At 36.6% G+C, this 15,145-nt stretch overlaps 1 protein-coding gene across 6 annotated transcripts in view; it reads left to right on the top strand.

The window, feature by feature from the left end:
* The window catches only part of RGS12 (regulator of G protein signaling 12), an 89,816-nt gene that overhangs the window by 40,724 nt on the left and 33,947 nt on the right, over positions 1 to 15,145 (top strand). For all 6 annotated transcript variants that reach the window (XM_082050709.1, XM_082050708.1, XM_082050706.1 and 3 more), the window contains exons 4-6: positions 3,292 to 3,313; positions 11,158 to 11,327; positions 14,296 to 14,388. In XM_082050709.1, coding sequence (XP_081906835.1) covers positions 3,292 to 3,313; positions 11,158 to 11,327; positions 14,296 to 14,388 — 285 coding nt within the window. The remainder of the gene's footprint in view (positions 1 to 3,291; positions 3,314 to 11,157; positions 11,328 to 14,295; positions 14,389 to 15,145) is intronic.

Below are 15,145 nucleotides of genomic sequence, written 5' to 3'. Positions count from 1 at the left end.
TGAAGAGACAGACTGGAAGGCATTTTAGTTTTCCTAAACTAGAATTATTTTTAAAATTTTGGTAATTTGTTACCATGAGACTCCTGGCATATACCCTGGGCTTTTTTCCTAAATCAATTAGGAAGTCAGGGTAATTTGAAGGACTAATTTCAGTTCTTATCTGGTCGTGAAAGATTTGAAGGTTGAATGCAATTAGATTTTATCTCTGGGTGATAGTTCAAACATACATTCACAAAATGAATACATGTATGTCCTGTCATTTGGAACTAAATACTTACATACTTTTATTTTTAATCCTTACGTTAACCCTAACTCGCACAGGGTCATACCCTATCCTCCTTCATCTTTCAGAAGTGGCTACATACAGACTCTATCTGATTTTATAACTTTTTAATACTCCTGTTTTATAATAGGTAGTTCTTAATACACATATGGTGTTAAATTTAATCAAATAATCAAATTTTATATGTCTAGTAGATCAGATTGTCCTGAAGAGCCTCCAGTGGTGGTAAAGCCTGAGTGCTGAGGAATGAAAACCAGCCTCTAACATACAGTGAAGTTTTTAAATGACATCATCATAACATTTAAAAAATCTGGTCTTGCAACTTATACCTTTGGACAAATCTAGACAAGTTTTAGTTGAACAGTTTAGAAGAGAAGCTTCTTTGTCGAAATGTGGACTGCATGCAGTTTCTGACAGTTGTATATTAAGATCTCTAAGTACTCACAAACACGTTTTCAACATATTGCTGTAAATTCTTACACAATGATTACAAACTTCAGTTTCTAGATGGTTTTGTTGAATTAAGTGGATTTAGTTCAGTTACATAAGTGAATTTAAAGAAATGTTCTTAAAATAAATTTTATCCTGTGATCTACAGAAGTAAACTGATTATGCTTGGAACATAGTAGGTAGTTTTAGTCACACTGTAATGTAAAAAAATGCTATATGGTTGGATGGTTGGAATATATCAAAACCAAAGGGAAATTTGAAATATGTTAATAGCACAAAAATACATGGTTGATATTGAGATAAGAAATTCTGATCTTCCTTTGGGTACCTTCTTTTTTTTTTTTTTTTTTTTTTTTTGTAGTGTTTAAGATAATAATTACTAAGGCCTTGCTTGGAGAGGTTTTAAGATGTTGGTACATGTAATGTGAAGTGCATTAGCCAAAGCATTTAAATTAAACACACAAACCTATCCCATAGTGAGTAAAAAGCTCACTGCATTAACTTCTGCTAAATGGGTTGAGGTAAAATGGTATCTCATTGTTCACAGAACTTAATTAAGTGGCACTGAAATCACACAATTTTTCCTTTAAAATGATATTTTACAATTAACGTCTCTGTTTTTTTAAAAAGTAGTGTAAATATTCTTTTTACTTTCCTGAGAATCTGATTCATTTTACTTGATACCTTTCAAAAACATGAAGGAGAATTGTACTTAGTGGTTGAATCTAGATTTATGGAAGCTGCCAAAGTGAATGACCACTCCTAAAATGTCTATATTTTGACAGTATTTTTTTTCTGTCTACTGTGTAAACTGATACTATTACTCTACTTTGACTTGTCCTTTTCTTCGTTCTTTGAGAAATGACTTTGAAATTGTTTATACATCAGCTCTTCTGTACAGTATGTGAATAAGAAATCTGAAGCAATCGTATTTATAAAACAGAGTTCAGTAATGTAAATTTAATTTTCTAAATTACAAGCATGAATTAATGTACAACTTCTGAATGCATAATATGCTCATGAGACTAATGTGCAAAGTAGAAAAGATGTCCTAAGCCTCAGTGGAGAACTGCACCCAAACCAGTAGTACTTTGTTGCTGCCCAAAACGTGGCTACTAAAAATGTGAGAAGCCTGGATACACTTTTGATTATATTATTGTGCTTCACAGATTCAGAATCATTTATTTTTTTGTATTTAAGCAAGAAGTGCCATAATTTTTTGACCTTTTCTGTGAAAGATGTATTTGTGTTTATCTGAACTAGCACCAGAGGAATGATGCCAATGGAGACTAGCATAGGCTTTCAAAGTTCCAGAATACTTGTATTGAAAACTAGATCAGATCCTCTGCTGATGATATGAATGGTGAGGCCACAACAGTTTATAGTAACAACTGATGTTCTTCAGATAGTGTTACCAGCAGTATGGAATCCAGCAGAGAAATAGAAAAGAGAAAGAAAGGAGAAGGTATTATTCTGTTAAGGATTGCTAAAGGTTTGTGTGGATTTTGAGGGAGAGAGGGAATGTTTGTTGCCAAGGCTGGAAAACACAGACCGACTATGGAGAAATAGCTTTTCTATTGAGTTGTGTATATATGTATGTTGTTTTCTGCTGTGTGTATTCCATCTTGGACATATTTTGGGTACATAGGGCATTCTAAGAGTGGTACAAAATATGAGAGTTTAACTATTTAGAAAGTTATTTAAAGGTGCAAGGACGCTTAAAATTATGAGAAAAGATTACTTGAATTAAGATAATAATATTTTTTTAAATAGCCATTAAAAATCAACAATAACTTCAGTCTAAAATTCAGCTGCCTTTCTAGTTTTTCACTCAGCTGAGTGTCGAGGTCCAAGCGCTGGAGCACGTTTTGGAAATGGTCACCTACTTGTGTTTACGGAAGTGTTAGATGCCTTGAGCTGATTTGTGGTCAAAGGTGAGAAGTTTAGAGTAGATGAGCACATAAACTTCAACATTTCACTAGAAGACTAATTGTCCTTGAAAATTTGATATAAAATAGCAGTAGAGATGGTGAGGAGTTCTTGCCTGGCTTGCTGGAAACACTTAACATCCTTCTGGCTCTTTGGAAGTCAAACGTGATCAACGGGGAGTTTTCAGAGTCATCTCACTGACAAAATACCAAATTTTAGTTTTTATTCTATGATATCTCCAGATAATGAAGCAAAATAAAGTATATGAAGTGTTGTTTTCATTTTAAGTGTTTTCAGGTCAGTTTTAAGGTACCTGCTTTCTCACGTACATCAACCAATTGACTCTATTCATGTAAGGGCTGGTGGAAGCAACGTAGCTACTCACAGCAGAAAGTACTTAGTCCAGTAAATATTGTGGGATTAAGTTCCAGGACAGTGGTTAAAAGGCCTGTGGTGAATTTCATGGTGGGGAGGAAGTAACAGCTGGTTTCTTTAGATTTTCCTTTCTCATGTTATCTGTTGCTAATAAGATGATAAAAGTAGCCAACACTTCAAATTTTCTGTGAAGCTCAGAGATTTCTAATACCATGAAACTTAAGTAACACTTATTTTTCTTTTTCTTATTGCAGTCAGCAACTGTTTCTGATGGAGGTAAGCTGAAGCTTGTTTTTACTTTTATAATGAAAAAGAATCAATTTTCCACATTATGCAACATAATATGTGCTAAATAGGCTGATACATTACAAGATGTGAGTCCAAAGTGATGCAGAACTCTCTGACTTCTTTGGGAACTATGCCAATGAAAATATTGCAGGATTATATTCACATACTTTCATGATTTATTTGCATAATTTTTTTGGTGGCACATCTCTCTATATGCACATTTTTATTATTACCGTGCTTCTTCATTCATAATAATAAAGAGGCAGAGCTGGTAGACTTTGGATAATTGGATGGTAGATAAAATCTTGTTCTCTGTTTTATTGTCCTTTACATATCCTGTTTGCTTTTGAAGAGAGATGCTCTAGCTCCTGAGTTGTAAGCTGTGTTGGTGCTTTTGTGAGGTTGACATTTCTTTACAGTGTGATGCATTTTGAAGAAGGGGGTAAGTCCTTTGGTGTTTGTAAAATCCCAGCATGGAGCTTTTGCAGTTCTCGAGTGCTTCTAAGTGAACTCCTCTTCATGTCACCTAAGCTTGTTTGTTTTGATTTTAACGTGGCTCTAATGTTTAAAGGACGTCCACTTTCTTCGTTAAACATTGGAAGATGATTTTGCTGAACCTTTGAAGTTAATGGGAACAGTTTAAGTATGCTTCCTTAATGGAATAAAGGAATTTGTATAGTTTAGGGTATACAGGCGGTAGCTTTTCTCACTTGTCTTGCTTGGCAGGAGTTGATTCACTTGATCCTGCAGAGAAACTCACGTATGTATTATTACTTTTGCTGTTCTTTGACAACAGTGCAAGACAATTTTATTAAATAAAAAGGGAACAAACTGTGTGGCTCTAATTAGTGCACTGAAATGGAAGAAATATTTTGAATGGTAAGGGTAAGTTTTTATATTACTTGCAAATGTAAATGCAAAATTAGCAATACTATTCACAGAACTCCATCGTGTCCTAATTTCTGATTCCTTGCAAAACTGAAACTGCAGTTAAGAGAAATGTTACTGTTTGGGTCCCTTTGACAGAGCCATTTGCTAATGGCTGGCTGACTTTAGCAGGTATTTTCTTTCTCTACTGCTGACACAGTATTTCTGTCTGGATGAGAAGATAGACTCTATATTGTATCTGTCTTGTCTGCAAAGTGACAAAAGAAGGAAACAGAAAATAACTGTGTCTATTCTGCTTCTGTTTCTAAAATGCAGCTTATGTTTTTTTGTGGGAAAAATATATATTTTTTCCCTAGATTTTAGCTGTTTGATACAAAACCCAGAACAAATCACAGCCTTTTTTCTGTTTGTTTATGTAGCTGAATTAAGTTCCAGTTGCTGAGGGGTAGAATATTTGATCTTTTTTAGCTAAAATGGAATGTATTTCCATCTTATTTCCTCAAGGGTTCTTGTTCCATGTTAATGAAAATTATTTTACTCCTGTTGCCTATCCAAACTGCTGAAATGTTTAAATTTATTTTAAAGATCTAACTTATTTTCAGTTTTTCCAATATGACTTCTGCATTTCATTCTAATTCCATAGGTAATTGTGTTTTCACAACTAATTCTATACAGTTTTGTGCAGTCATGGAATCTAAGGGCCACGTAGGTTACAGAGGTGAAAGAACAGATGATGCTATATGTGTTTTTCTGGTGAGTTGTATGACTGTTTTTTCAGTTAGTGCTGAAGATTTAACATGAACTCCTTCATACTTAAGAGGGGGGTATAGTTTATGTAAAAAGTGGTAGAAAAACTATACTGAGTAATAATCAATCAGTGCTGAAATACCTAGAAAGTGGACTGGAAAAACAGGAACCAGAGAGACTGTAGCCAGAAAAGTCAAATAAAATCCTAATCCATTTCATTTGGAGCTGCATTGAGTAAAAAGCTCTGATATACGTCTGAATTACATTTTCAGGCTTTTGCTTTTATTGAATATGTCAGCACTGAAATTTTTGCAATCTTCTCTAATCTCACTAATTCATTAGTAGATCCACAGATTTACACATTTCAGGGCATGTCTATATTAGGGAAATTTGCACCAGTGTAACCCTTAGTAGAGCAACACATTCTTCCCTTCCTAGACTAAATTGTAATAATAGTATTTGTACATATAGATACTATAAGTACTGTTGGGAAGCTTTAGTCTGGAAAAGGAAATATATGTGTAAAAAGTAATTGTTATGTGTTTATATACATCCCTTCAGTATAATGGGAGGCATGACAGCTCTCTGCACATTTTCTTCCCAAGGTCAATGAAGCCTCATGGCTTTTATTGCATTAGAGCCAGGCACTGGAAACCAGCTATACCCTTCGCTGCATTTATTTTACACAGTAACTCAGCTGGTGCGAGGCTGGGATGTTCTCATTAGCCAAAATTGTGCACTTGGGCTTTGCAGGATAGGTAACATGTAAAAGATATAGGTTCTTGAATTAGTGTTCTTTCTGGAGATGCTGACCAGTAGCAACTCTTAACTGTAATTGATTTGCTTAATGAATTGCAGACAATAAGAGTGCAAACTGTAATAAAGCTTAGATGCAAGATCATTGCTATAGATCAATTAATTTGCAGCGCCTATGCTTTAGGAATACCAGAAACCATTTTGTGGTACTACAATGACCAGTAATTAACAGATTTCTCCTCCTTACCGTCTGGGAAACTGTCCATTCCTGCCGAGCGTGGAAACGGTGAGAGCACGGACGCCATGCGGGCTGGGGCTGATGTTTTGAGGGCTGGGACATCTAAATCATCACAGGGGTGATCAGTCCTCAGCTAGTGTCTGACTCGGGCTATTGATACCTAGATGGCACTTGACAAAGGGAAAACCTTAAGGTCTAAGGATATTAGGAAAAAAAATCTTCATGGAAAGGGTTGTAAAGCACTGGAACAGGCTGCCCATAGAAGTGGTGAAGTCACCATCCCTGGAGGCGTTTGAAAGGCATTTAGACAAGGTTCTTAGGGACATGGTTTAGTGCCAGAGTTAGGTTATGGTTGGACTCGATGATCCTGAGGGTCTCTTCCAACCAAAATGATTCTAAGACATAGAATAGAATAGAAGTACGTGATCATTCATCTCCCAGACAGGTGCTGAGGTATCTGAGCTATTAAGAATCGCTACGTCGGTTCTTACCTGCTATTCCCTGCAGAGATCAGTTCCACAAAGCTGAAGTCTATTATTGCCAAATACTTAAGCATAACAGATACTACATGCATGTCTTTTTCCTAAGATACTACTTTGCTGTAGTTTCTGCTGGTTTTTGGTTTTACCGTTCATCACCTGGAAAGAATTCTCATAAGGAAAAGTATTCTTAAAGACTTTTTGAAAGGAATTGCATGTTTACAATAATAAATAATGTAAACCTGTATTTTAAAAAGTAACTAAAGAAGGCAGAGCAAAAACTCCGCAATGAAACCCAAAATAGAACAAAACACAACTGTTTACGCTATAAATACAGGTGAATTATTTCCTCCAACAGGTATATGACTTATTTTTCCGTTGCATTGGCAGCGCATGGCTTGCTGTGGCTGTGTTCCACCGTACCATAAATAATTCAAGTTCCTTTAGCAGCAGCGGCAAAAGGTCTTTTCTTTAAATTATTTATGTAGCATTTTATAATGCGTTGTGTTAAGTATACTATTGCTTTCCTCTGCTTGAAGCCATGTGGGCAAATAATCGATTTGTTTAGAGTGGTGTTGGAGGCGACCAGGAGTTGCGGGGGGGAAAGGCGTTAGCTTCCCTTATCCCAAAGTTGCAGGGGAACAATGTGCCATACAGTGAGACTCATCTGCACCCAATGGATTCCGGGACGTTACAGCTGAACTTGGTATGGATTCAGAAGGATGGCTTTCAGTGCATGGCTTGAAATGCTTCATTAAGTGGCACCACAGTGGTTCTTATCAGCTTTATCCAGGTAATGTATTTAGTGATTAACTGGAGTATGTTAATTATATGAATGTATGATTTCTGATGATTACAGGGAATATGTGAAGCTTCTCACAATAATAAAAAGTGCTGGTGCATTGAAAAATAAATACGGATTTTATGAACAATTGCATTGAAAAATATCCTTAATTAATTGTAGTTAGACTTATTACTTTGTATTATATAAATGAGAACTTTTGAAGCCATCTTATCTTGAATACTTTCAAGATTTTAGCTGATTAAATGCATGCATTTTCTTACTTAAAGCTTTTATTTTTTTTTGTAAAATAAAACCAAGACCCTCCTCGGAATGTATAAACACAAAAGGTGTTAGTTTTTCTGCAGATTTTTAGAAAACATTCTGTGTCTATTGGAATAAAGTAATAATTGAAACGGAATGAGTGTGCACAGAAAGTGGTGCTTCCTCGCTAGGTACGGCAGTTATTGACCAGAACAGGAATAAATTTAGGTCCCAGGGATTCGGGATGTTTGAGTAAGGAGTCTCATTTTGCAGGTAATATGAGATGAGTCAGTGCTTCCACATGGTAAGGAAAAAGGAAGGCAGGCATTAGGAAACTCCAAAACCTGAGCTGGGGTTTTCACAGTAAACTCCTTTGGCATCCTGAGATTCCCGGCAGCTGATCTTCTTTGTTTAAACGCTTAACAAGAAAGAGGAGGCCACTTTGGACAACAGCCTTGGGGTTAGAATGTTTGAGGGTGGGAACTGGGGCTCTGTTTCCTCTAACGATCATCACAGAGGGTTCAGTAGGTGAAATATATGATTCATCAGAAAGTTTCTCCGCTGCTGCTTTCCAGGGTGGGCTGTGCGCGCCCAGGGATGCAGGAGCTGGGACAGTCAGGAAACCTGACACTGAGCTCTGACATCGGAAACATTCCCCTGCAAGGGGAGCGCAGCAGGAGTTATTACATACAGTCCTCATCTAGGTGTGATTTGGATAAATTGTGTACTAGTCTTAGAGTTGGTAGGGTTTTTTCTTCCCATCCCATCTTGCCTTTATTTTTTCTCTGATTCTAAATGGTGTACCTGCACTAGGCTGTAACTGTTTTAATTGCAACTGCTGGTATATGTGGTAAAAGAAAGTAGAATAACCAAGCCTCTTCTGGAAAACAACCTTGTTCTGTATTGTTTTCAGGCTGACAAGTACCCCAGCAGAAATTTGTACAGATTTAAAAAGCAAACTGACTGCATTTTTGTTTTAAGGGAAAACAAAGCAGTGTCAGGGTTAAGTATGAGTTCACATAGTTCTTTCTGAAAAAAATCTGAATTGGCTAAACAAAATCCCCCAGACAGAGACAGTTTTCTGTGAATGAGTAATCTCTTAATGCTGCTTTAGCCCTTTGGAGGACCTGTGCCAGTAGCTCTCAAACTTGTTGAAAATGCAGCCGCCTTTTGGTTCGTTTTCATGGGACCTCCAGAGTCGGCAGCGCATCAGAGGAATGAGAACCCAGCCTCGTTCAGAGCAAATGTAACTCTGGCGAGGGTGAGCGGCTGCTGACAATTAAAGGTGGGTAGTTACCGGTTACCCGCTGCTGGAAACACCTCAAATTGCAGTTTGGCCTTTCCAGCCACCGTGGGGAGGGAGGAAGGTGAAGGTGACCTGCTGATGACCACTGTGGCCACCACATTGCCACCCCTCTGGGTCCTGTCACGCTGTGACTTGTGGATTTTGAGCTGAGCACTTTGTGTGGCTATTCTCAGTTTCCCTCTGTCAGCCGAGTGGGTTTAAATGGTTTGGTATGTGGGATGAGTTTGCCTTTCTCATTTTTGCCTGCAAGAAACTAGGAGATTTTCATCATTTGTCAGTGGAGGAACACTGGGGATTGAACCCTCTAGGAGTGAGATCTGAAACTGTTCCAGATATATCAAGAAGTGGGTGTCTATTTATAGCTTGGACTGTAAAATAAAACATATCCTCCTGCAGAGTTAAAGCAAAATACTTCAGATAATAAATTTAGATAGAATTCTCTTCAGATTCACATTAGCTTCTTTCACAATAGTTTCACTGTGGTGACAGGTATTCTTTAATGAAGCTAACAGTTGGCTTGGTTATGCTTTTCCATATCTCTTAAAAAGTTAATAAATATTTCTTATAAGAAAAATTGGCATTATTTCGAGTTTTTGATTAGCTTTGATTAATATGGTGATTAGGCAAAGAAAAATATTTAAATACCTGATATGTTATTATGGTCCTTAAACATTATCCTTGTTGTAAATATAAAGTTACATTTTCATTCCTACCTAATCTAATTCTGTATCTTTGTCTTAAACAATAGCTTTGCTTACAGAAATTTGCAGTAGTTAACTGTTACGTCTCAGTAAATATTTCTAAGCTACATAATACGTTAAAAAATGAAGTTTCAAAACTAATTTTTTCTTTAATTTTTCTTATGTTTATAGCTCTCTTCATAACTCTTCATTCCTTGCTTTAGTTTAGTCCAGGTGATTACCTGAGTAAAATAAGCAACAGTAAAAATGTCTTTGAAGAATAGTCCATTTCTTACTGTTTGTGAATTCAGTTTTCCAACTCGATTTACTTTTATACTGAGCTGTATATTTACTTCTCCATTTGGCATAGAATTATTGAAGTTATCTATTTTATTTGAGGAAATTATTTTCCTCATGCTATTACTGCTAATTTTTCAAAGGATGTAATATCTGCTTTTTAAAATATTTTCATCAGAATTATTCAGTATGTTGTCTCTCTAGTGCAATCTCCTGCTCCAGGCAGAGTCCTTTATAAGATCAGACTGAGTAGCTCAAGATTTTAGTTAGTTGTATCTTCACAATTAGTTAAATCTCAGATCACCTCTGTGAAGTATCGTCTATGAGTACCACTATACCAATTTTACATTTGTGTAAACCAAGAGATGGAGAGAGTGGTGATTTGTAAAAGGGCACACAACAATTAAGTGACAAGTTTGTGAACAGAACCCTTTTATATACAGTTCCCTCTTTTACTTAGAGCAGCCATTCCACTTTTCCACTTCTCTGAACAAGTGGTCACTTTAAGAATTTTTTGCGTGTTTATTAATATGTGACAAAGATGATCTGGGCTTAATACTTGAAATTATTACAGTCATGCTGCTACACAAGGTTCTGTTTTCCTGAATTCTTTATGGGTTCTTATTAATTTGTCTCTCAGAATACAAGAGATTCCCGTTTTTTGAGATCCAGTGAATCCTGTCAGTTCTCAACTTGAGGTTCCCAACTGCACTATGTATGCTGCTCAAGTCTATAAGGCAGTCATGGATCCCTGTTCCATCATAAACCCTGATAAATTTAGGATCTCTAGTTTGATACCTTTATTTTCCACAGATGAGGAACGTACCCATTATGAGCTCATTTCCTTAGTATTTTTCTCAGCTGACTCCTTTCCTACATTTTCAGCATTTAACAGGAATCTCTCATTTCCATGAAGAACTTCAGAGTCCCTGTCTACTGATTGAAGAATGTATAAAATTTTATCTTTCCTGTCACTAAATAGGTTTTTGCCCACTTTCTGGTGAACAGTGGGTTCTTAAAGGTTTACCTTCCTTGAAGAATCTTAGAAAGGATTTGCAGTCCTCAGGGTGAGGAATGTGAGCAGAAAAATTTTGTCCAAAATACTTATTTTGTTGAGCAAGTAAAGAGGTTTGCTTTTGTGTCTGCTTGTTTTGCTTCTAGCAGGGGATTGCTGTTAGGGCACTCATTTAATTTACTTTGCAGTGGAACAGAAGAAAATTGAGAGAGGGTTGGGGTTGCTTTTCCTGTGCAGGTGCTCCTAATAAAAATGAGGAGGGATAGTTTGAAGTCTGCACTACTGTCAGCTTGAGCAGGAGGTGTGATAAATCAAGTAAACAATGCTGAAGAGTGAAAATGAATAATACTTTATTGACAAATTTGTTCCTTTTTTTAACAGAGCTGAATAGTACTGATTTAAAAGACTGCATCAGTGAAAACAGCCTCAGTAGCAATGCCAGTCTTCCCAGTGTACAGAGCTGCCGACGACTTCGTGAAAGAAGAGTTGCGAGCTGGGCTGTTTCATTTGAGCGTCTTCTTCAGGATCCTATTGGTGTTAAATATTTTTCGGTAGGTTTCGAGGGATGGTAAGAGGCTTTTCAAAATACCTGATATTGCTACAGTAATTTTAATATATTCCTTTTGCTTTCTTGACACTATCCTTACGTAGGACAGGATACAGGAGTTTGTTGTTACACAGTTGTTATCTGAGCATCTTTCTAAGTTTAAGCTGGTTCGCATTTGAATAAGAGTTCATAGTAATACACACATTGCCATGCATTTCTGTATAGCAAAAGTTTCAGATAAAAATGGTGGCTATAGTTAGCTTTGTATCTGAACTTGTAGAAAGCTTCTCCATTTTATAAAACACATTTGGTTATATTTGTATCCGTAGCCTTTGAAAAAAGAAAGAAGCAGTAGTTTCAGTGGTTTCCTAAGAACTAGTAATCTGTTCATGTTTGCCTACTGAAATGTTGGAAGCCATGTAGAACATTATATCAAAGATACAGTGGTTTATCTTCCTGCAAAAGGTTTTTAGAAACACTTTTTGGAAGTAATTAAGGTAGTTAACAGCACTGGTTAAAGCTGCAGCTTGCAGTAGTGTGGAATATTTTGCAGAGCATAAATTAAGCTTCTTCACAGCACATTTATGAAGTTGTAAATAGCATCGTCTGTTTTATATGTAAGGAAATAGAAGTTTATACACTTCTGCATTTATACACTTTGTTGCTCTGAAAGTCTGTTGCTGATTCTGAATCACAGGGACATTTTGTGCTACCCAAATAGTTTTCACAAAGAGGACATAGAGAAACCTATGCTATAAGAGATGTAGATTATTAGAATATGCAGTAACTCAGACTCTTGATACAAAAGTACATTAAAATATCAAATGATTAATAAGCAGACTTCCATCTTAAATGGTGTAGGAACCCAAAAAACCCACATTAACAGTGAACACGTGTTTGAGGAAACAGAGAAGATGAAAGCAAAATAATGTATCCTGGATATTATGTTCCCTGTCTTTCCACTTTTCTTAGTAGAGTAGCCTATATGATGATGATGATGATTATTATTATTTCTGTGAAGATACTGAGACTTATTCTCAGACTGAAAGAAAAATTACAATTTTAATCTAATGTTAGAATCCACCTGAAAAATGATACAGTTTGGGGAATTGCTACTGAAGGTTTAGTTGCTTTTTCTCATAGCTTTTAAGGCACCAGCAAACTTACATACACTTAGAAGTGTAACCCTTGGAGCCTGGCATAAAGCAGAGTCATGGTGCCTGAAAAAAAAGCAGCCTTTTCAAGTGCTAGGTTAACAGTCCTTCAAAGAGAAGCCCAGAAAGCCCACGGTCTGAAGGGAGTTACCTACAACAACCAAAAGATACACATTTCTGCCAGTATTCAAGAACATTGGAGCACCAGCGTTTACTTAATGATTGCATGGTAATGATCTGGGTGCGTTTGGAATTCAGCATGCACATGCCTGTCCTGAGGACAGCTTTGTCCCAGAGCAGGAATTATTACTCTCTAAGAAGAAGAGATTTTGCATGTTTTGCAAATACCTTTTGCATAATAGTCTGCTGATTAGAGCAGTGATGCAGGGAGGGAGACACCTGAGTGCAAGTTCCCTCCTCAGGTGGTTCAGACCGACATCTCCAGCTCCCAGCCATGTGTGACAACTGCAACATCATGTTCTGACTGGGCCACCACTCGTCTCTCTGAGGAAGCCAAATAGTTGTACAGCCAGCTGTGCCCAAGTCATGTGGCCAGAAAGCAAGCAGGAGATTGACTGTGGATTCATAGTGAAGGCACTGAGCAGGGAAGTAGGCAATTAGCTTCCAGTTCCTGCTCACTAATTTGATGCTCTTTTAATCTGTAATTACATGTAAAACACAGAAGTGTCCCCTGACTACTCTCTGAGTTGTGTTTTATACATTCCGTGTCTCAGGTCAGGTATCTGAAGAACTTCTAGTTTAAACTGAGAGCTTACTAGTGAATTTAGACTCTGTATTGTAGTTTATCTCAATTGCTTTCTTACAGTTGGACTGCCTAAACTCTATGTAAACCTTAAAAAGCAGAAGTAATGTTAAATTTTAAGTATTTCTGTGAATATTCCTCTGAGACTGCCTTGTATGTTGTAGAAGCTTGAGTGATTCCAATGTGACATGTGAGTGAAAGTTGTGGCTTGTGGGCTGATGTAAAATAAAATTTCCAATTAAACACAGGTACCTAAAGTATAAACAAGCAGTGTTCCAATTAAATTAGATAATTTTTCTGGAGGACCAAGTTAATTTTTCTTTTAAAATCTTCCGTCCCACCCCACCCTCTCGATGGTTAAAATGCTTTCAAGAAACATATACTGATAGAATATTGAGTTACAGAGATTTGAATCAGGGACAGTTGTTCAACTGAATGGGGTCTCAGTCTTCATTTGGACTTTTGTATGCTATAAAATAAATGTCCAAATTATTGTGTGTTGTACTGGGAGATTTTTTTCCCCTCTAAGAATGTGTTTCCAAGGAGAACCCACGTAACCACATCAGCAAGCAATGATAAAAGATTTTTTTTGTAGTTGCCATGTGATGCAGAAAGATGCTGTAATTAATACAGAATTGATTATAGGCACTACTTGATACACATCTACTCTATTATACTGGTAGAACCGCAATTAAAGACAGAAGGTTTACAGTGTAATTGTTAAATGTAGTTATAAATTATTTACGTTTTTATTAGAAGTTTATTCACTAGTTTATACACACTGCTCAACATGAAGTTTCAAACTTCATCTTTGTACATGCAAATGAGAAATGGTTTCTTCTCAATTATATACATTTAGAAAGAAATGAGGAAGATGAGAAGCTCTAGACATATATTGGTAAGGCATTGATATTTATTTTAGAAGAAAACTGGACTGTGAGGCCGATTGAAATGTTACTATTATGCAAACTTATCAAGTTCTATAAATATGTTGTTTGAAATTGCAAGTAACTTATTTTCTTTGAGACATTTATTTGGTTTTATTTTTCCCCTAGGACTTTCTACGGAAAGAATTTAGTGAAGAAAATATTTTATTTTGGCAGGCCTGTGAATATTTTAACCATGTACCTGCACATGATAAAAAAGAGGTAAGTCCATGTTGTATTTCAATACATGGTGTTGCTTTCTAAAAATTGTTACTTCTTCAAGATTATTGAAATGATTTGAGCTGTGCTTGGTCTTTGTACTGTGACTTGACTAATATATAGGGTTGGACTCTAATTTTCTCAGTCCCCTCAGAGTACTGTCCCACGTTTAAGATGTTGGATATATTTAGACTGCAGTAAAGTGCAGATGTAGCTCTGTAAAAATGAGTTAAGGTAGATTGGATATTGAAAAATGGCTTTCTGCAGCCGCCCAGGGCAAGTGAGTGCAGAGTAAGTTAATTTAACGTGTTAAGGAGAGGCACAAATTGGCCTCTGTTGTGCTCCTTCAGCTACACTGCCTCCACTGGCCAAGATAATGTGTTTATAACTAACGTAGATATATCTGTTGCTGTGAGTGTGGTCATCTGTGTTCACAAATTATGAGAATCTGTACCTCATCCTTTTAAGACAGTCCTGTGTAGGTCAGGCCATTCTGGTGAATTTTGCGCAGGTTGGCAACACTTCTCTCGACACCACAGCCAAATCTAGTCAGGTTCACACTGGGGAAATGGTTTCATCTTGCAAGCCCTTCTTTCCACTTTTGTGGACCATTGAGGTTTTCCCCACTCTTTTCTGTCTTCAAACAGTGTGTTTGCTGAACATTCTCCTTAAGGGCTTTGAAATCAGTTTGATTATTTTTTTTTTCATTATTTTCAGAATGTAGGTCTTTCAAAATAAACAAGTTAAAAACAGAACATAA

Source organism: Streptopelia decaocto (genome assembly GCF_964273445.1).
Source record: "Streptopelia decaocto genome assembly, chromosome: 4".
NCBI classification, from domain to species: Eukaryota; Metazoa; Chordata; class Aves; order Columbiformes; family Columbidae; genus Streptopelia; species Streptopelia decaocto.
The sequence above is the reverse complement of the archived record's forward strand: the minus strand, read 5'-3'. Positions and strand labels throughout refer to the sequence as shown.